General features: G+C 45.1%; 1 protein-coding gene across 2 annotated transcripts; it reads left to right on the top strand.

Moving 5' to 3' along the window:
- The first annotated feature begins 1,344 nt into the window (after positions 1 to 1,344).
- Positions 1,345 to 17,865, top strand: IYD (iodotyrosine deiodinase). Of its 2 annotated transcripts, XM_001915482.3 has the most exons (5): positions 1,345 to 1,628; positions 8,934 to 9,125; positions 11,750 to 11,909; positions 15,488 to 15,644; positions 17,414 to 17,865. In XM_001915482.3, the coding sequence occupies exons 1-5, from the start codon at positions 1,445 to 1,447 to the stop codon at positions 17,594 to 17,596; spliced, it is 876 nt and encodes a 291-aa protein (XP_001915517.2). In that variant the 5' UTR covers positions 1,345 to 1,444; the 3' UTR covers positions 17,597 to 17,865. The 2 variants fall into 2 exon arrangements, with proteins under 2 accessions (XP_001915517.2, XP_070112304.1); XM_070256203.1 differs by lacking the exon at positions 1,345 to 1,628 and having other exon boundaries at positions 8,934 to 9,057.
- Positions 17,866 to 20,644: the final 2,779 nt, after the last annotated feature.

Raw genomic sequence — 20,644 nt, 5'->3', positions numbered from 1 at the left:
AGCAGAACTGTGGGCACGGCAGGCAGTGCCACCACAATTACACTGTCTCCTCCGGACTCCAGTTTTTCCATAATAAACTTTGCCTATGATCTTATACAGTTCTCTGCAGTTAGAACCAGTACGACATACATTAAAACAAATAGTCATCTATCATAAAGAGAAATGTTAAAATATATAATAAAACAAAAACATAAAAAGGATTATTAAAATAAATAACATTTATTTAATTTTTTGAATAGGCAATATATTGGTAATAGTTAAAAATTAAAAAGTTATGGAATGGTATACAGTAAAATTCTTCCTCCCACCTTGTCCCCCGTGTATCCAGTTACCACATGCCCTCCAAATCAAGTAACCACAGTTGTTTTTTAACTTTTTATTTTGAAATAAATACAGACTCACAAGAAGTTGCAAAACTAGTACAGAGAAGTCTCAATATAACCACTGTTTTAAATTTATAGTATAATCTTTCAGGAAATGTTATGAATATAGAAGCACATGTAAATATATGGTCTTTTCCACTCTGTTTTACTCAAATGGTATCATATCATACATAATTTGGTAGCTGGCTGCTATGGACTGGACGTTTGTGTCCCCCCAAATTAAGATACTGATGCCCTAACCCCCAATGTGATGGTGTTAGAAGGTGGGGGCCTCTGGGAGGTGATTAGGTCATGAAGGTGGGGCCCTCATGCGTGAAATTAGGGACCTTGAGAGAGAAATACTCTTTCTCTTTCTCCGCCATGTGAGGACACAGCAATCCTCACCAGGAACGAAATCAGCCAGCACTTTGAACTTGGACTTCCCAGCCTCCAGAACTGTGAGAAATAAATTTCTACTATTTAAGCCACCTAGCCTATGACATTCCTCTTATAGCAGCCCAAACTAAGACATTTGGGGGTAAAAAAAAAAAGTCCTACTTAAGTTTTTATACAATTAATCAAACTGTCATTTTAAGGTATTTTGTATCACTTTTCCTAGATCAAAATTTTTCTCTAATGCAAAATATGATCATTTCTTAATGTGTTGGCTCAGCCTTCATTTTTTTAAAAAATCAAAACCTCAGGGTAGTGTTTCACAAACAAGCTGTTTGAAAATGCAGATTACAGACCTCTTTCCTGGAAATTCTCTTTCAGCAGATCCGAGTTGCTGTCTGGAAATCTGTTCTTTTAAAAACAAGTATTGTCGAAGAATATATTGACTTAGGACATAATTTAAAAAAGTGAATGCACCTGTGCATTACCAGACCCACAACACTCAGCGAACACACATGGCTTTGATCTTTGCTCCTTTGCAAAGTCCTCGCAGAGTGAGAGAGGTACTTTGCTCCCTCCTCCCTGCACACCTCTCTCTTCCTACCTCCCATCCCCCAGCATTCCCCACTCCTGTCTCTGTTTGTTTAAATATCGGGCTGGGAAGTGTGTGTACAGTTCAGGGCAGTCTCATGACCATGTTTCTCCTGACTCCAGTCTTGGCAGCAGTTGTCTGCATTTTGATTGTGTGGCTCTTTAAAAATGCTGGTAGAAGCATCGAGAGAAGAAAGGGGGAGCCTACAGGCAGGGCCGAGGCTCGTCCCTGGATGCATGAAGACTTCAAAGACAGCACTGACCTCTGCCAGGTGGAAGAAGGTAAAGGCACTAGGAATGCTGCATAGCTTCCACCTTTGCGTTTTTATGATGAGTGCAACTTATCGGCGGGGCTTATGGAGAGGAAGAAACATACACAGGTCAGTTTCATCATCAGCCTCTATGGTGCAAGCAAATTGGTGAGTGACAGAGACAGATCGTTTCTCTCCGGTGGTTAGTTTGTCACCCGCTGGCACCAACTTCCCTTTATTCCTGGATACTCTGTAAAAAGCTCTTGAGGGGCTAACGTTTTCTCTGGCTCCAATCCTGTTCTGGCTGCTAAAATCTTTCTGAAGGGGCGCATCACAGGCTGGTGGTGACTGTGGGGTAAGTGGTCAGGTTCTGATCAAGCACTTTGAAATTAAACACTGCCATCTTTCTGGGGACTTGCTGCCTTTCATTGTGCCAGGCCCTATGGGTTAGAGACAGGAGTGGCCACTGTCCTCAAAGCTGAGTGTCCAATTCAGTAGACAAGACAATAAACAGGCAGCCAAAAGAGAGAGCAACAAAGAGACGAACCAAGGGGAACTGATCATAAGGAGTTTTGAGAAGGCATCAGGGCATGGCAGGGCAATTAGGAAAGAACAGACCAGGCCTGGCAGATTAATAGGATAGGAACGGCAAGGGTAGGAGGCATCTCCGGTGAGAGGAGCTGGAAGGGTGTAAGTGCAGAGACAGAACCCGTTGGAAAGATGCTGAGAAGATGGGAGGACTGCACTGACCAGGGAAGGGGTGAAAGGAAATGGGGTACCAATGGTGGGCCAGGTCACAGTAGCCTGGGAAAGCAGAGGTGACAAAGGAGGCAGGCAGGAAGGGCAGGTTCTGGAGGAGCCTTGAGTAATCTGTGTTTGAGGTTTGTCTCAGGTGGGTTTGTGGGGTGGGTTTGATTTGCAAGGAGCTCAGTGATGCTCAGCTGGGCTCGTGACGGCCCACCCTCCAACAGAGGCCGCCTGGAAGTACGTGTGCATGCATGTGGGCATGTATGTGTACGTGTGCGCATATGCTTGTGTGTGCACACGTGTCTGCATGTGTGCATGTGTGTGTGTGTGTGTGTGTTCTGAGTTGTCCTAATCTCAAGACTGAGGGGTTAGATGCACAGCTGGCATTCAGTGCTGGGAGCCAGCAATGCCGAATGTACCACAGAGGAGTCCAGCCCAGGCGGCCTCTGAGCAGAGCTGCCTCTTACTCTCATACGTAGAAGGACATCCCCCCTGAGTGCCCATTATGCCCAGCTGAGAAGCACTTCCCTTGAACACAGAGATATCCATTATGAAGCGGGGTGATGACGTGTTCTGATAAGGGTGGCCTGGGTGGTGGTGGAAGGGGAATGCAGAGGAAGGAGTGAATCAGGGTGAAGTTAAAGATAGAGTAACAGGCTTGGTAATAAATTGGTTATTGGAAGAAGAAGGAGAGGGCAAGATCTGGGGGCTGGAAAAGGCAGAATGGCACTATCATAAATGGGTGAGGGAAGAGGAACCAGTCAAGGGAGAAGATGTTGAGTGTCATGAAGGACATGTTAGATTTGAGAGGATGGTCACACACCCAAGCAGAAAGGGAGAGAAGAGTCTAGGTGAGTGATCCCGGCCACAGAGACTGAGTGGAGAGTTACCAGCATAGGGGTGACACTTAGAACTTGGAAAACTAATGAAGTCACTAAGGGAGTATTACTAGAAAGGCGGCTCAGGAGAGAACTCGGGTGGCACCTCCAGGTCAGAGGAACTGTGGTGGGAGAAATGGACTACAGAAAAGAAGATGTGGGGAAAGGAGCTCCAGGATCATCATAGTAACAAGTCCTTATGTAGCACTTACTGTATGCAGTGTCATGTTTTACATATAGCGAGTCATTTAGTCTTCATAACAATACAGCGAGGTAGCCGCTATAATCATCCCCATGTTACAGATAAGGAAACCGAGGCTGGAATAGGCTAAGTCACCTGCCCTGGCAGGTCATGGTAGAGCCAGGACCCAGGCAGTCTGGCTCCAGAGTCCAGACAGATAGCCCGTTTACTAGGCTGCCTTTCCAGTAGGAGAATGACCTAGAACCGAGGAGGCAGGAGATGGCCAGCAGGATTAAAAATTCCCTGACAGATCAGAGGTAGTGCGCATTGAGGAAAGGCCGTGAATTTGAAGACCCAAGGGGTTGGGGGATATGAGAGGGATTGATGAGGCTGGTGGGGAATCAGAGACCTGGGGACAGGCCTGAAGGCTGGGGAGAGAGGACAAAGCTGTATGGCCCAGTTCTGGTTATCTGCCTGATGGTTCATTTTTCAAAATCCTGTGCGTTCCTCACACAGAGGAATGAATTGAACACACGGTGGCCTCCTCAGCACCCATGAGCACATCTTCCTGAATACAGAGTTCTCGGTCTCCTGTTGGAATTTTTGTGTCTACATAAGCGATACCTGCTGAGGTCACACAGGTGGTAGGTGAGAATCAACCTTTAAACTCAGGGTCCTCTGCCACCCAAGTCCCAGCTCCCAACCCTGGACGGGTGGACATGATCCAAGGCGGATCCGCTGCTGGTACTGCAGGTTCCAAAGGGGGTGTAATTGGAGAAGAAAAAGGATTCCGTTACCAAGGAAACGTGGAGATGGTTTTGATGACAGCAAGTGGATACTGGATTCAAACCGTTTTGCAAATTAACACTAAGAGACAAAACAGTAACATAAGCATTGTAGGCCATTCTAGCATGAGTTAAGGAAACTATGGGTTCCAATCCAGCCTCCTGCAGCTCTGATTCACAAAGAATTCCTACTGCACATTCACAGATCAGGGGATCAGCATGCGTGGGGTCGAGTCGGGGGATGGTGGGGAGCGCAGAGAGGCCATTCTTATCAGATGTCAGACACTGACTTCCTTCCGACCAAACGTGGTGTCCTATTAACATTTTCAGTTCCTTGTCTGCAGCAGAGGTCTAAGGAAGAGAAGTTGCTGGTGTTTACCCCAAAGTGGAAACCTCAGAGTGTCCCCCTAAATGAACCAAAAATCCTGCACAAACATTTTCTAGTCAGGTCCAGATTCACGGAAGCTCATGGAAATGGAAACAGGAGGCAAAGATATAAGGAACACATCTCATCAAGATGAGTCTGTTTCAACGTTGGCAGGAATTTTTCTTCACTTAGCTTCACTGGCCGTCCGACAGCTATTATTCTAACTGAAAGCTTGATTGTCCCGGGTTGTCCAATCCCTGCTAAGAAAGGCCTGTGTTAAAATTTTTATCTAATGTGGGTAATGCTTGAGAATAAAAATGTTCTCAAAAACTTGGGAAAGGACAGATTTTTATGTACCCGTGGTAACAAGCAGCTGTCAGAACTGGTTTCAAATCCATTGTCTAATGGATCAATGACAACTCACCTGAGTAAAAGCTCCTGAAAGCCAACCAATCAGTGGCAGGCTCTTGTTTCTGAAAACCAGCCAATCAGGGAGGGACTCACTCCTGTCCCCGCCCCTCTGAGTGCCAACCGATCAACAACAGTCTCAACCAAGTACCGCTGTGCCTGCAGATGACATCAATCTGCCTGCACCCCTGGAAGTACACCAATCCCTGAGCTCCATGCTTCCCAACCACGTGGTGTGCCAGGGCCAGCCTCTGGGGCCCGGAAGAGCCAACTGTTAAATATTCTGGCATTCCGTGGGCCTTTTTTTCAATCATCAGTAGCTTGAAGTCAGGCCATGATGGAAATTGGCAAGTGCTATTAGCCAGGGCTCTTTTCTTCTGCCTCAGAGAGCTAGTTAGCCAGCACATCATTGCCAAAAACACTACATAAGGTCTGCATTCTATTGTGTTCACAGAGACTGAGCTCAACCAGCACGTGGCTCTCCTTTGCTGTAGGAAGCAATAAATTCTGCTTTGTCTTTTCATTTCATCATCCTTTGACACACTCACCCATTAATTAATAGGTTTGCATGGCTAATTTTATTTGTTTTTAAGATTGCCACCTGAGCTAACATCTGTTGCCAATCTTTGTTTTTCTTCTTCTTCTCCCCAAAGCCCCCCAGTACATAGTTGTGTATTCTAGTTGTATGGCCTTCTGGTTGTGCTGTGTGGGATGCCACCTCAGTAAGGCTGGATGAGTAGGGCTAGGTCTGCGCCCAGAATCCAAACTGGCGAAACCCTGGGCCACCAAAGTGGAGCACACAAACTTAACCACTCAGCCACAGGGCCGACCCCTGCAAGGCTAATTTTAAAAGGTTGGCTTACCAAGACTCTCATAAGACCTTTAGGTTTTAGGTAAGGTCAGAGGAGAGAAGATTAGGAAAGGGAAAAGACGTGGATGGAGACACTGTCCTTGAGAGTGGGTCTGGGCGGATCCTACTAGGAGAGAGTGAAAATCAGCTTGGGGACACTGGGGATGTCACAAGAGATGAAGGGGCTCAGAAACAAGTTCTGTCAACTTCACTCAGGATAGCATTAGTCTATCCAAGTTCTCTGCATCTGGACACCCTCAGATTCTCCAGCCCCCACCCACCTCGGGAGCTGCTAGTGAAACAGTCAATCTATACCAGGGCTAGGAGTTCAATGACTGAGAGGCCCACAGAGAAGTAGAGCCATGGCCGAGGGAGTTGAGAAGGAGGCATTCTCTGGCGGGTGCTGGGCCCTGAAATTGCTCCCGTCCCCACCTTCAGACTCCGTCTACTGCAAGAGCTGCATCCCCCTCAGCCTTATTAATAGTGCTCCTCAAGCCTCTCCCAAAATTGCAGGGAGGGAACAAGGATGACATGACACAAATTGGCCTTTCAGTTTCATAGCTAGAAAATATTTGAAAAGATTTTGAAGTGGAACTGCAAAACACAGAAGCAGTTTATGTAGAGATGCAGCCAGAAAAATACCTTTGTGTTCAACATTAAAGCAAAGATGTGGCCTAGAATTACTTGGCTGTTAAACCTAATTATGGTGCAATTTAAGATTCCTTGGCATTAAAGCAAGGATAAAAGTCAAGTTGTTCTTGGTGTTAATAGCAAACCCCAAGTGTGGCAGCACAATTTTTTTATATATGTGTTACAAAGCAGACCATAGTAGCATGCATTTGTTTTGGAATACATGGGCTTTAGAGCTTGAATGAATTCCCCAAAGTGGCTGGGCTGGTCTAGGGTGGAGACAGGACAACTATGGAGTGCACAGAGGCTGTTCTCTTCCCTCTCGGTGTGGGCCGCATTCCTCCGGGCAGTCAGAAGCTCAAGGGCAAGGCAAGAAGTGGTGCCTTTTGAATTGGTTCACTGCCCTGTGCTTCCCTTGGTGTTTTCTCTCCAAGTCTGGCTCTGCCTACTCCTTTCCCCAAGTAGGATATACACCTTCTGCCCTGGGAAGACTCCAGGATCAGCAGCCCCCAGTGAGCACAGCTCGGAGAGCGCTCAGGACAATCCAGCCCAGCAGAGATTCGGACCATTTGTCTGCCCAGCTCAGAGATAATGGTTTCACTGATAAGGCTCAGGCAGCAGCCCCTCATTCTGCTGGATTAAGAGTGCTTATCCTGGCCTTTAGAAGCTGCAGAGATTGCCAGGTCATGCACCTACGCTGCCTTCGTTTAGGCAAATGCTGAGTGGATCTGAAGAGTTGGTAACTTCCTTTTCAAAAAGTCAAGGAGGCATTTGATGCATTGGCTCATTTACCACGTACTGACTACAGAAGGTGCCAGACTTCTTAACAAACGATGCAGAAAGTATCACTAGAGGTGAAAGTCTTTATTGACACGTTTGATAAAGTTCAGGGTTGATATTGATGACGTCTGGGGTTGGTTCAGAATTGATTGCTAGAAAGGTGAGAGTGTTTGTTGCCTCTCTTACCGAACCACGTTTGTTTTTGCTTGTCTCCCCGAGAGCCAAACACCCAGACGACGAGATTGCAGCAGAGAGGAGGTTTTATCACAAGGCAGCCAAGTGAGGAGACGAGAGAATGAGTCTCAAATCTGCCTCCCCAAAAGTGGGATCTCAGGGATATTTATGGGATGGGGGCAAGGTAGTCTGAAGTGTGGAAATAGATGATTGGAGGTGAGGAGAGGTGAGGTAATGATGATCTGTGCAAGCGTGGTCAGACGCCATGCCTCTTCATAGGACCCATGTTCACAAGATGGTGGCATGAGCATGATCTGAGGGGAGAGTTTTTAGTCTCTTGACATCAAAAGGTTGCTTCTCAGCCATCCACATGGGCCCAGTTGATGAATTGGTGGTTTCAACCAGACTGACCTGGACAAGGGATTCTAATTCCTGAAAAACAGCTCAAACACCCAATACCATGGTGACTCTTTTTTAAGATTTTCTTGTAAGTTTTTATCTTCTTCTTCACACCAAGTTGCCTGTGGAAATGATTCTTTTCTTTCGGTGATTTCCCTACTTCCCAACCAGTCACTCACCGCATTAGCATTGGGGGCAGCCCTTCCTTCCTTCCAAAGGTCGTTTGATTCTCTGTTGTGTAGGCCTGGCTCTGGGCTTTCCTCCCAAATTCTATTCCCCTCACTTCATCAACCAGGGTAACCTAGCTCCTCTTCCAAAGGTTCACTCCTATGCTCTGAAAAACAGGAGCCATCTACTCCAGGAATACGGCCACGCAGAAAAACCATTAAGGGGTTAAAAGTGTGCATCCTCTCTTCTTCCCTCCTCAGTCTTGTGAGGAAAAGTGAGCAATGTGGAGATTTATTTCCCACTGATTTGAATTACTCTACTTTTCTCAGAAGGCAAAAGTATCTATAGACAGTTATATTTTTGCTTTCAAGTTCTCATTCATTGTTTCAACTTGAAATCTTTCTTGAAGGCATTGATATTTTAAATATGAAACAGGAATATTTTAAAAATTGGTTCTGCTATTGTACTTTGAAAAATGGCTCACATGGGAAGAAATCCACTACTTGAAATTTTGCTGCACTGGGGAAGTTCAAGTGTCTTTCTTTTTCAGACATTCTTACCTAACAGCTCTAGTCAGTTGATCTGCTTTTGATTTCTTTGGTAATTAAATTCTATGGTCTTCTCTTTAAAAAAAAAATTGTGAAATGTAATATACTTACTGGAAAAGTGTATGATATACGCCTTCTCCATTAACAAGAGTTTCTTGTGGTTTAAAAGCATCCTTCTCTTCCTGGTGCAGAGAGGGACACTCACGAATGGAGATTTCCTTTATAAAAGTAAATGTCACTAACAAAAGGGTGACTTCTACTCAGGTTTTTAGAGCCTCTCCTGTGTCTGCTGTTTCTTAAAAATAGTGAACTCAAAGTAATCCTCATACTAAAGAGGCGTGTTTTGGGATGGCATATTCTGCTCCCCTTCATAACCAAGAGACATCATTTAATTTGCTGCCTTTCTTATTCTTATTTGGAGATGCTGACGAATCGCAAGAGTCAGAGGAAAACGTTGAACACATCGCGTTCTCTCACACCCGGTACCCTGAGAAGGAAATGGTTAAGAGATCCCAGGAATTTTATGAACTTCTCAACAAGAGACGGTCTATCAGATTCATAAGTAATGAGCAAATCCCGATGGAAGTGATTGATAATGTCATCAGAGCAGCAGGTCTGTAATTGCACACTGGGTCTTGGAGAATGTCAGCTGCAAGTGACGATATTGGAGCAACGTCAAAGTTCAAACACAGTGAATAAAGCCTGGAGTGATAGATTTATCTATAAAGTCTTACCCAGGTGTTCACTGACTGCCAGAAACATAATGATTTCCACTTTCTGCAAACTTCTGACTATTACAAACTTCTTGGGAGCAGATGTAACAACAGTTCAAACTTCTGACATTATTTAATATAATAAATTTTTATTGAAAATAAAAATTTCTGAACATAGTATTACACATTGCAAAAGAAACCTTCTCTTACTTTTGTCTCTCCTTAAAACACATGCATATGCACACATTCACTTACTCGTATTTCTCTTTTTGGAACCAAATTTCTTATACACACCATGGTGCTCTAGTACCATATTCTAATGCACCAGCTAAATTTACCCATATGAATTTGCAAAGTAAACCAAAGCAAGGCAAATCCATTTCAATGCAATGTAGTATCTCCACGGAGAGAAAAAATGAGAATGACAGAAAAACAGGGAGGAGACAGAAGAATGTCGATCAGAGAGTCTCCTCTGATGGGAGTCTTCTTTTTTTTTTAGGAGAATCCAATATCATGTTCTTTTTTTTTTTTTCCTAAAGATTGGCACCTGAGCTAACATCTGCTGCCAATCTTCGTTGGTTTTTTTTTGTTTGTTCTGCTTCCTCTTCTCCCCAAAGCCCCCCAGGACATAGTTGTATATTCTACTTGTAGGTACTTCTAGTTGTGCTGTGTGGGACGCCACCTCAGCATGGCTTGGTGAGCGGTGCCACATCCGCACCCAGGATCCCAACTGGCAAAACCCTGGGCCACTGAAGCAGAGCGCATGAACTTAACCACTTAGCCACGGGGCTGGCCCCTGGAGTCTTATTCCTATATAAGTCACATTTAAGTTCATTTGCAGAAATTATTGCATAACCATTGTGAATCCATTGCCCAAGTTAAAAGGAAGCAAGAATAAAACATTTCCTTTCAGTTAAGAATGCAAATGTAGGGGCCAGCCCAGTGGCATAGTGGTTAACTTCATGTGCTCTGCTTTGGCAGCCCAGGGTTCACGGGTTCAGATCCTGGGCACAAACCTACACACCATTCACCAAGCCATGCTGCGATGGCATCCCACATACAAAATAAAGGAAGATTGGCACAGGTGTTAGCTCAGGGCCAATCTTCCTCACCAAAAAAAAAAAAAAAAAAAGATTACAAATGTGCTAGATTGTCTTTTATCTAACTAATAGCAGTAACTTCTGTGTATATACAGTCATGTGCCCTCTAATGACATTTGGGTCAACAACAGACCGCACATACAGCAATGGTCCCATAAGACCAGCACCACATAGTCTAGGTGTGTAGTAGGCTATACCACCTAGGTTTGTGTAAGTACACTCTATGATGTTCGCACAAAAACAAAATCACCTGACGATGCATTTCTCAGAACATATCCCCATCGTTAAGCGACACGTGACTGTGTCTGTATCTACATGTGTGTGTGCGCATAGGACATTCAGATAAACTTTGCATAATTGAAAACATTAGGGAACAATTTATTTCTCATGTTTAGTGACACTCAAAGAGTCAGCAAACAGTGACATGAATTGGAATCACTCTGTTCAGAAATTTGGTCTATATGTTTAGCTTTTGACTTGAATTTCACAATCCAATTTTGCCTTCTCCACCGTGGGGCGTGGTGGGTGGAAACAAGAAGCCCATCAAGGCTGACAGGCCTGACCGCCGCCCCCCCACCCCCGCAGGTAGAATTCCTGCCATTAAATTACTAGGAGGAAAGCGATGGTTGCTTCTGAAATGTCCCACCAGTGGGTCACTGTGGCCCACTGCTAGGAACAGTGGGCCATCTCTAGGACAGAGGGGTGACACCTGATCAGAAGCTGGCCCAGGCCCTGGATGGAATCTTAAAGGCAATTCAAGATCCTTGGGCACTGTGATGCTCTGGGAAGCACTGTCCCCAGACACTGGGACCCATCCAGGTGTGGGCAGAGGGTTCCCAGAGTCCGCAAGACCGGAAAGACACGCTGTCATGTGGATTGAGCGCCCGGGGCCAAGAGTTCTTGTGCGTCCCCAAGACCACAGCCCCCACCGTGCCACACTCAGAGCTTTGACAGAGGTGCTAAACCATTTATAGTTTAGTTATCTTTTGAGGAGCATTTTAAAAACCATTTCACCATTTAAGTTTTACCATTTTCAATAAGCTTCATGACTTTATCCTTTTGCAAGAATATCAAAACAAAAGATGTTTTGGAGAATTTTGGCTGCCAGAATTTCCCCTCAGTTCTCTCACTGGTCGTGGTAGTTACTTAGGGAGCTTTTCTCCTCCATAATTAAAGAAGCACTGATAAATTCCCGCAGCCCTGGAACTACTGGCCTTGATATCAGTTAGCTGGTTTGGAGACCCCCAAAACTGATGCTGAGGGAAATGGAGTCGACAGCAGCAGGCTTGTCTCCTGCCAAGCCCCTGGTTTGCTGGACGATCTAACTTCATTTGAGCAAGTGCTAGTCATTACATTTATTCTTAATTAACATTCTCACTTTTCCCTGCAGTTTTAATTTCTGATCTTAATTTAATGGATGATAGGAACAGCCCCAAGTGGGGCCCACACAGAGCCCTGGACCTTTGTGGTCGTGAAGGACCCGGACACGAAGCATAAGATTCGGGAGATCATTGAGGGAGAAGAGGAAATAAACTACTTGAAAAGAATGGGCCACCGATGGGTTACAGACCTGAAGAAACTGAGGTACAAAGTTGGTGCAATTAGGGACGTTTGGTTTGGCCTCTTGAAATGAAGTAACTATGACTTCAGTTTCCTGGTTTTGTTTTGGGTGTTAAAAAGTTTGATTCTGCCTCTGGGAGGAATTCTGGAAGTCAAGTCCAGCTTCGCCACATCCGGTGGAGTGGTTGGGAATGCCAGCTAGAATCAGATCTGGCTTCAAACCTTACCTTTGGTTTTTCAATTGTAAGGCCTGAGGCATTTATTTACTCTCTCTAAGCATATTAGTCTGGATTCTCCATAGAAACAGAATCAGTGGAGAGGGAGAGAGAGAGAGAAAAGACATAAAGAGACAGAGAGAAACAGAGATGAGAGATTTTTTTTTTTTTTTTAAACCCCCCCCCTCCCCCCCCCCCCCCCCCCCCCCCCCCGTACACAGCTGTATATCTTAGTTGCAGGTCCTTCTAGTTGTGGGATGTGGGACGCCACCTCAACATGGCCTGACGAGCAGTGCCATGTCTGCGCCCAGGATCTGAACCCTGGGCCGCCACAGTGGGGTGTGCTAACACAATCACTCGGCCACGGAGCCGGCCCCGAGAGATTTATTATAAGTAATTGGTCCACATGATCATGGAGGCTGAGCAGTCCTAAGATCTGCAGTCGGCAAGCGGCAGACCCAGGAGGGTTGATGGTGCAGTTCTAGTCTGACTCTGAAGGCCTGTGAAGCGGGAGAGCCAATGGTGTAAATTCCACTCCCGGGCCAAGACGCAAGGCAGGAGAAGACGGATGTCCCAGCTCGAAGACAGTCAGGCAGAGAGAGAGCACTCCCCTTCCTCCACATTTTTATTCTATTCAGGGCTTCAGCAGACTGGATGAGGCCCGCCCACAGCGAGAAGGGCAACCTGCTTTCCTCAGTCTACCCATTCACACGTTAGTCTGGTCCAGAAGCACCCTCACGGACACACCCAGAATATTGTTTAACCAAATCTACGAGCACCCGGTGGCCCAGTCATGTTGACACATAAAATTAACCATCATGCTAAGCTCCTGTTTTCTACCCAAAATGATATTGTTAAAAGCTTGGTGTCAGGATTAAATAAGATCGAGACTAAGAGTAGGTCCTCCAAAGCTGGACGGCTGTGGCTCAAATGTGAGGTCTACCGCTTACCAGCCTCTCTGTACCTCAGTTTCCCCTTCTGTAAAATGAGAATAAGTCTAGCATCTACTTCATTATGAAAATTAAATGAGTTTTTAAGCGTGTAGAATGATAATGCCACATAGTGAGAACCATAAGGATCTTTGGTAAAGAAATAGACTCTGACCCACATAATTATTAGTAAATAAAACGTCAAGGACTTACTTCCCTTTTCTCCCATCTGGCACGTAAGATTGTGAAATATTTCTCAGGATCTTGAGTGAAGTATATTACAGCTTGCTACAGAGATCGCATCTTCCACGTGATGGCAGAGCAGGCTTTAATTTTAGTACATGTTTAGTAAAAGTACAAGTTTAGTACAAGTGTAAAATCCATTAGGTGTTAGTAACTTTGTGGGCTTCCTTATCTCAAGAAAGAAGTGGATTGGAATTCCGTGTGACTAGTTATACTGTGGTGCCCCAGTGTGTTAGGGGACGTAAATACATGGTTTCATTTTTTCCAGTGGCTACAGCTAGCTATGCCTTGCTGAACCCTCTTTCCCACTGAGAGGCAGTCGCCCTTCCTAACATCTCAGAGAGATTCCAGAACTTCTCAGTCACTTTTATAATCAAAACAGTCCCCTTCCACTTTCTAGACAGCCTTGTCATTTTAGAACTCTAGTCACAGGGTGCTCTTTACAAATACTCACTCCCCACAAAAGCCATTTCCTTTGCCTCCAATCTCTTCTCAAGCTGAGCATGAGGCGGGTTGGGGCAGAGATATTGGTCCTGACCTCTCAGAAGGGAGGCTATCTCGACTCGTTGGCACTTACAGTGCAGAAGGACTCACGCGTCTGGCTGTCAGCTGTGGGCCTTGAGTGGCCAGTTCTGACACAGGCCATCCAACACTCCACTGTGATGCAGGCTAAGAAAGGGCGACTGCGTGGCAATCTTGGAGGGTGGTGTGCGACTTCTCATCGAACAGTCAGGACTGGGGTGAGGAGAAGTCGGCCTCTTGGCCCTGCTGCTCTTTCGTTTATTTGGCCCCAGAGAATAATTTTTTCCTCAGATATTTAAACCCTATCGAAATTGATATCTATGGAGTTATCACAGTGCTCTGGAAGAAGCCCCGGACATTAATAACGAATATCTAAATCTTACTGCATATTCATGGGAAAAAAGTGGGATGAGTAAAAGCAGAATTGAGTTTCTAGCTTTAGAGAGATGTGCTCCGGGAGGCGGCAGTACCGACGAAACACTGCCAGCCTCGTCACTGTCCCCTCCGAAGACAGAATTAATTGCTCTCTCAGCTCTGTGCCCAAAGCACCTAACATACACCTCCCATGCATCAAAAATAGCCATTAGCACATAGTATTTTAATAATTGGTTTCCTTTCCTTTTCGTTTTATAGGCCGTATTCTAGAAACCTTTGTTGTACACCAAGATACTCTTGAGAATCCAATTAAAGCTACAGACTTTCTCTGCAGACAGTATGGACACACGCACATATATATAAACTCTAGGGGTCGAGGGAGCTTCAGTTTAAGAAAGTCTTATACCATCTAGCAGAGTGCTGATGCACTGTGGGTAAATGAATAAATGTTTGTTAAATTGAATTGCAAATGAGCATGTGTCCTGACATCCTGTTTGAGTCAACTCTGAAGCCCACAGCTGTCATTAAAGGCTCAATGATATGGAATCTGGGCCCAATCTACCTGCCAAACTGTGTCTCTTCCTGCTTGAGCCCTCCACCAGGCAGAAGGCGCTACTTGTCCTTGTTTAACAGGCCTTGTGCCACGTTGCTCTCTTTTAGTTAGCTCCACTGTGATGGCATACTAAATTCTTCTAAAACTGAACAAGCCCAAAATGTTAGATACCAGTGTACACCTAGGCAAAATAAATAAGTACAAAAAAATCTGTAAAAATTACTAACTTGCCTTTGAACGTAGGTAAATTAGTTATTCTTCATCTCGTATTTTAGACATATTTTTGTTATTCACTGTAAAATAATATTAGTAATAATCATAACACTAGCTGACACATACACAGCACTATGGACTAGGTACTTTAAGCACTTTTTATATTTGAGCTGATTACACCCTCACAATAATCATATGCGGTGAGTAATGTGGGGCTCCTAATGCACTTGGCTTCTATTTCTTTCATAGCACTTTCCAAGGTTTATTTTGCCAAATTTGGCTTATTGCCCTCTTGATTATAGGATCCATCTTTGCATCTTTCAGCATTTCATGTGCCTTGCCATACTAGGCCCTTATTAATGCATTTATTGAATTGAATGACCCTGGATAGAAAAAGATGAACAAGACACAAACAAACAAATATCCTGCTCCTTTTCAGTTTAAACGCAAGACAAGTAAATGGTTTTATTTTCAACGTAAATACGCTAAGGTAGTACAAAGATAAAAATCATTAAAAGCAAATATTCTCTGGAATATTTTTTTTCCCTTCAGAACCAATTGGATTAAAGAGTACCTGGACACAGCACCTGTTTTGATTCTCATTTTTAAACAAGTGCATGGTTTTGCTGCAAATGGCCAAAGAAAGGTCCATTACTACAGCGAGATCAGTGTTTCCATCGCTTGCGGCATCCTCCTGGCTGCCCTGCAGGTACGTTACCCTCCCACCCTGGCCAAGAGAGAGAAGTGATCCTTGGGGGCCAAATGGTGGCCTTATTCGCAAATCCCAGCTGAGTTTCTAGCTCAGGGACCTGTGGAAATTGTTTATCTAAAGTTAAATTCCTAAGTAAGGTAACTCAGTGAAAAATGACTCTGGAAGCCGGGATTGGTGAGTTTGATGGTTCAACAAGCTGGCACTCTTCCTGAAAATTCACTTACAACGTCATTTCAGGGTCAGAAAAATGGTTGTTGTGTTCTCCTTCACCTGTAACGACATGGAGCTTCAAGGGTTTGGGCCGACACGGGAAAGGGCATCAGAGCTCGAAGTTCCAGGGACTGGTTTCCTAGCTGTGTTTTCTGTTGTTGTCTGAGCCGATGGAATGATTAAAAAGCTCTAAGGAGGACTCTCCTTTCCTGAGAAGTTGAGTTTACATTGCACTAGAAAGATGTCCACGTGCTTAAAAAAATTCCAGCTACACAGTAGCTAGAGCAACGCGAAGCATGAAACGGAGCAGCACTGAGGGACGCCTCTCATGGGGTTCAATTCGTTCCCTCAACAAATATTTCCCCGGGAGGCACCAGGAACGGTGGCTTCATGAACTCGTGGGGACTGGAGTCCTGGGGTGGAGAGTGACAGTAAACAAGTAAAACAAAGATTATAAGAGTGAGTGATCCCACTTTCAAGGGACAATCGATTCCAAAAGCACATGTGCTTCTTCACTAAAAGAAAAATTTGGATGCTGAAAACATCGTACAAAATATAGTCATTGTTACACAAAAGAGGAATGCGTTTTTATAGATTGCTTGAAAAATTGTCTTAAAGGAGCTGGCATCTTATTACCTTCCTAATTCTGTAAGCGGATAAATAAAGGAATCACTGCGCAACATCGAACCACAGGGCGCCCCCATCCATCTTAGGGTCCCTGAGGAAGCTGTTTAGACCTTCAGAGAGCTCAATTCACAAGGTAGCTTCTGCACCTTCAAATCTGCAGCCTTTTTCACTTTAGTGTTGACTTTGCTGCCCTCTAGCTTTCCATAAGGCTGAGTGTAGCCCATTTGTGAGGGAGGAAAGAAATCTTCCTGAAGCCTCCATCGGAACAGACAGCGTGGTGACTGGACCAAATGAGCTTGTGCAAGACTCTCCAAGGCAGCTCCAGAATTTCATTCCAGCTCAGGCTTAGCAGTGACTGCTGATTGGGAAGGCTAGGGGATGGAGAGGGCCGGCTCCGGAAGTGTCTTGAAGCCTCACAAGATTTTCATTAGATGTTTATTAGCCAGAGGGGCTGGGGGAGAGGTTGATGAAGTATTTCCTCCCCCTCCAGCGTATCCCTTGGCACTGGGTTCTCTATCATGGAACGTAAGTATTTTCAGCTGGGAACGATGGTGTGCCACCATTGCTGGTTCTATAATCATAGGACCTCCCATTGTTTGCACCGTTCCCTTGGTGTAAGTAGATTCTCCAAGTTTCTTCCCATGAAATAACCATGTCCGTTTCTTGAGCATCAGTGAAAAACAAGACTAGCATTTTTCTTCTTCGAGAAGCTTCTCATTGGTTAAAAGAATGTGAGGACTGGGGAGGTTGAGGAGAGCAGGTAAGATTCAAGATACCCTAGCCCCAGCTGGCAGCCTCTTTGGTGCCCGACTTCATGGAAATAATGGGACGAGCAGGTCCAATAGGGAGGAGAATGTCCCCAGGCCAGAAGCAGAGCCGTGACTTTGCCTGCTGACTTCAAAACGTATTCTTTTCCTCTCCTGTTTTAGAATGCAGGACTGGTGACTGTCACTACCACTCCTCTCAACTGTGGCCCCCGTCTGAGGGTGCTCCTGGGCCGGCCCACGAATGAAAAGCTGTTGATGCTGCTCCCCGTGGGGTACCCCAGCCAAGAGGCCACGGTGCCCGACCTAAAACGCAAACGTCTGGATCAGATCATGGTGACTGTGTGACCAGCAGGGAGAGGCTAGAAGATGATGCCCCTACTCACTCTCCTGTTCCTCTCGGGTCTGCGGGATGCTCTTTCTCTGCGTGTTAGCTCTCCCTCGCATCCACCTCACAGGGGTGGCCACTGTGTCACGACACCTTTCCCCGTTCTCCATCACTTTGAGTCTGATAGACAGCGTGACGAGGCGAATACATAGAATAACAGGTCAGCAGATACATTCTCTTCGATTTCTCATCCACTTTGGAAATGCATTAAAATTTTTCTAAGAACGTGCCCTGGTTTTTGCGTTTTTAAAATTGTTCCAGAAAAACCACTGGGTGATTTTTTTCTTTGACTTTTTAAAAACTCACATGAAGGAAAATATCGTCAGAAAATTTAACATGGTCCCAAGAATTCAGCAATCTGATGATTCTTGAATTTAAATTTAGACTAATCCAACTGCCTTCTGCCCTCTGATTTCTCGTGGCTTTTAGGCAAAGGATGTGCTTTTGAGACATCCTCTTTTACGGAACTCCATGGATATTCTGCAGATTTTGAATAAGTAACCATCAAAGTAATTAAGACGTCACACTCACAGAATGGAAGAGCTACGCTTGTGTGGGTGGGTCTGACTGGCAGCCGTGTGGACATATAAATGGTTAGCCGCCCTGCCCAGTGGTGTGTTGGAGGTGGCTCTGACCAGCTCGTGGAAGCTGATTGTTAAATATTCAGGAATGTTGCGAGCCAGTTATTAAACCATTTGTAACTTGAAATTGCCAGTAGTGGGATTATTTACACCAGCGCAGTTGGCAGCCACTACAAATGGGGACTTGTTCTCTTTTTCTTAAAGGGAACTGTTCTCCACGCACAGCACTAACCGTGTCTCCCTTCTTTTCTACTCCCTTCTTTTCTACTTCCTCCCATGAAACACATTATCCTTTTTCTCCTGGTGGCAGTCAAGCTGTTTGGAACTGATGGTGTCACAAGGTGCCAGGTTGGGAATGGCAGACCTAGTCTTTCCCCGGGAACCTTCTGTCTTCCCGTCCAGGGGCGCTGGACACACAGCGCACTCATGGCTCACATCATTGGCCACCAGGCAACCCTACTCACCTCTTTATCCCTTCCACTGACTTTTCTCTGCTATTTTATTACTTAGTTCCCTCAAGAAAAATTTCTCTTGCTTCTTTTCATTCCATTTCTAAGTCATACAGCTCAAAAGAAGTCCTTAGTATCATGGATAAGAATCAGAGCTGGTGACGAATCTGCATCAGAGAAAAGGAAGATTTTTTTCCCTTTAAAATACAATTAGACCTTAGAAGAACCCACGCCCTCAACTTCCAAAGGCCTCTGAAGTACCTACAAGTCTTTTTTTAGAGACTCCAAAAATCTTCCATCTGTATTTTCTTATTTCCCTAAACATACTTTTCCCTGTCCACACTTTTTGATAAATACAAACTTTTACATTTTGTTTCTATTCCCTTTTAAAAAAAAAAAAAATCATGAGTATTAGGTCCTGCACTCTTTATTGGAAAAGAGCATTGTTTTAACTACATTGTGGCTTTCTTAGGCTTCTGTGGGCTGGAATGGGAACCCAACCTCTGTACTTCATATTGTTTTTAGTAAGAAAAAGATACCCTGAGTGCAATTGTCAGAATAACACACACACCTTGGCATCACAGTGCAAGGAAATTGGAATTATCTTCCTAAACTTCTCTTCTGTTTCTTATGTTTTGAAACTGTTTGAGCCCGGGGACTACTTTGCTGGTTTTAGTCCACCCTGCTGAGGAGGGCTGAGGTGTGAAGAGAAGCTTGCCTCCTGGGCGTGGGGAGGAGAGGCAATCCGGCCAGGCGGGGGAGGCGGGGGTCTGGGTACAGAGTACAGTCCTTCAGGTATGGAGCCACTTGAGAGCAAAGAGGAAATCCAGACCACTCATGAGTTAGGGGCCCTGGAGCAGGAGATTTCAAAGGCCTGGTCACCCCCCAGGTCACCACACCCAGAAACACAGCCCTGATTTTTCACAGATGCTGAATAAAGGTGCAAAGACATGGATTTGGGAAGTGCTCCAGCCAGCTCTCTCTTTGGGCGATGGAATTGTTAGTAATTCTTAGTCTCAACAGAACAGCATAGACAGGCCCGGATTCGAGTTTCTCTTCTGGTCTCACCAGCTGGGAGGCCGTGGAAAACAGACTGCAAGCCTCATTTTCTTCGTCTGTAGAATGAGGATACATGTAGCACTTCCCTCAGGGCTGTGATGGCGACTGAGTGTGATGGCTCCTGTACAGTTCCTCGCATACGGTGGGAGACAGGGTTAGCTTTCATTGTTGACTCTTAATGTTATTATTATTACCATTATTAATACTATGTGCTGTGCGCATTTGGCCAAAAAAATAAAATGACGCCCTTGAAGAGTCTTCTCCTTCATGGAGTAAAAATCGTGTTAAAATGTAGAAGAAACGCCATCTCACGTGAGCCAGAGCTGTTTTTTGGATTTAGGGATGACTTCAGCTGTGTCTGGTTGGGTTCTGGGAGCCTCTGGATGGGGCCTCTACAGCGATCTACTTAATGAGAAAGAAAAATGCTCCTTGGAAAACCTATTTTCAGGGCAGAGAGAGTGGGGACCTAAAGTCAGACCCATGACAACCGATCAACTTCAGAAAGAGGGGCAAATTGAAATGTGGCCCAGAGTCCGGCCCTCAGATGCCAACCCACAGACTCTCACTAAAGGCTCTGCTGGAGAAGCAGCTGGGAGCGAGCAACGTAGCTGCTCCGTGACGATCTCATGATGCGTACACAGCCCTGCCATTCAATCCAGTTACGTGCAGGACCGTGTTCAAAGAGAGAGCGGCTGGTTTTCCTTCTCCAGTAATCCTGGTAAGCAGTTGATATCTTTACTGCCTTCTTTTGAGAAAGTAGCAAAGGAAGATTACAAAACTTAAACCCTCTTTCTCATCTTATTCTCTTCCTAAATATATGTCTAACCAATGTATGACAGCTGCTCCCAAGGTATAGATTTGTCCTCATTTGTTAAATGTCCCCAAATTTTGTCACCAATTTGCCCTATGCAGGCTCTCT

The sequence above is a fragment of the Equus caballus genome, chromosome 31 (assembly GCF_041296265.1).
Source record: "Equus caballus isolate H_3958 breed thoroughbred chromosome 31, TB-T2T, whole genome shotgun sequence".
Taxonomy (NCBI): Eukaryota; Metazoa; Chordata; class Mammalia; order Perissodactyla; family Equidae; genus Equus; species Equus caballus.
The sequence above is the reverse complement of the archived record's forward strand: the minus strand, read 5'-3'. Positions and strand labels throughout refer to the sequence as shown.

Bases quoted from the DNA above. Each gene is read 5' to 3' on its own strand.
- IYD (XM_001915482.3), top strand. From the start codon at position 1,445: ATGACCATGTTTCTCCTGACTCCAGTCTTGGCAGCAGTTGTCTGCATT. The intron at 1,629-8,933 runs GTAAAGGCACTA...TCTTATTTGGAG, and splicing joins CCTCTGCCAGGTGGAAGAAG to ATGCTGACGAATCGCAAGAG. The intron at 9,126-11,749 runs GTCTGTAATTGC...AATGGATGATAG, and splicing joins TAATGTCATCAGAGCAGCAG to GAACAGCCCCAAGTGGGGCC.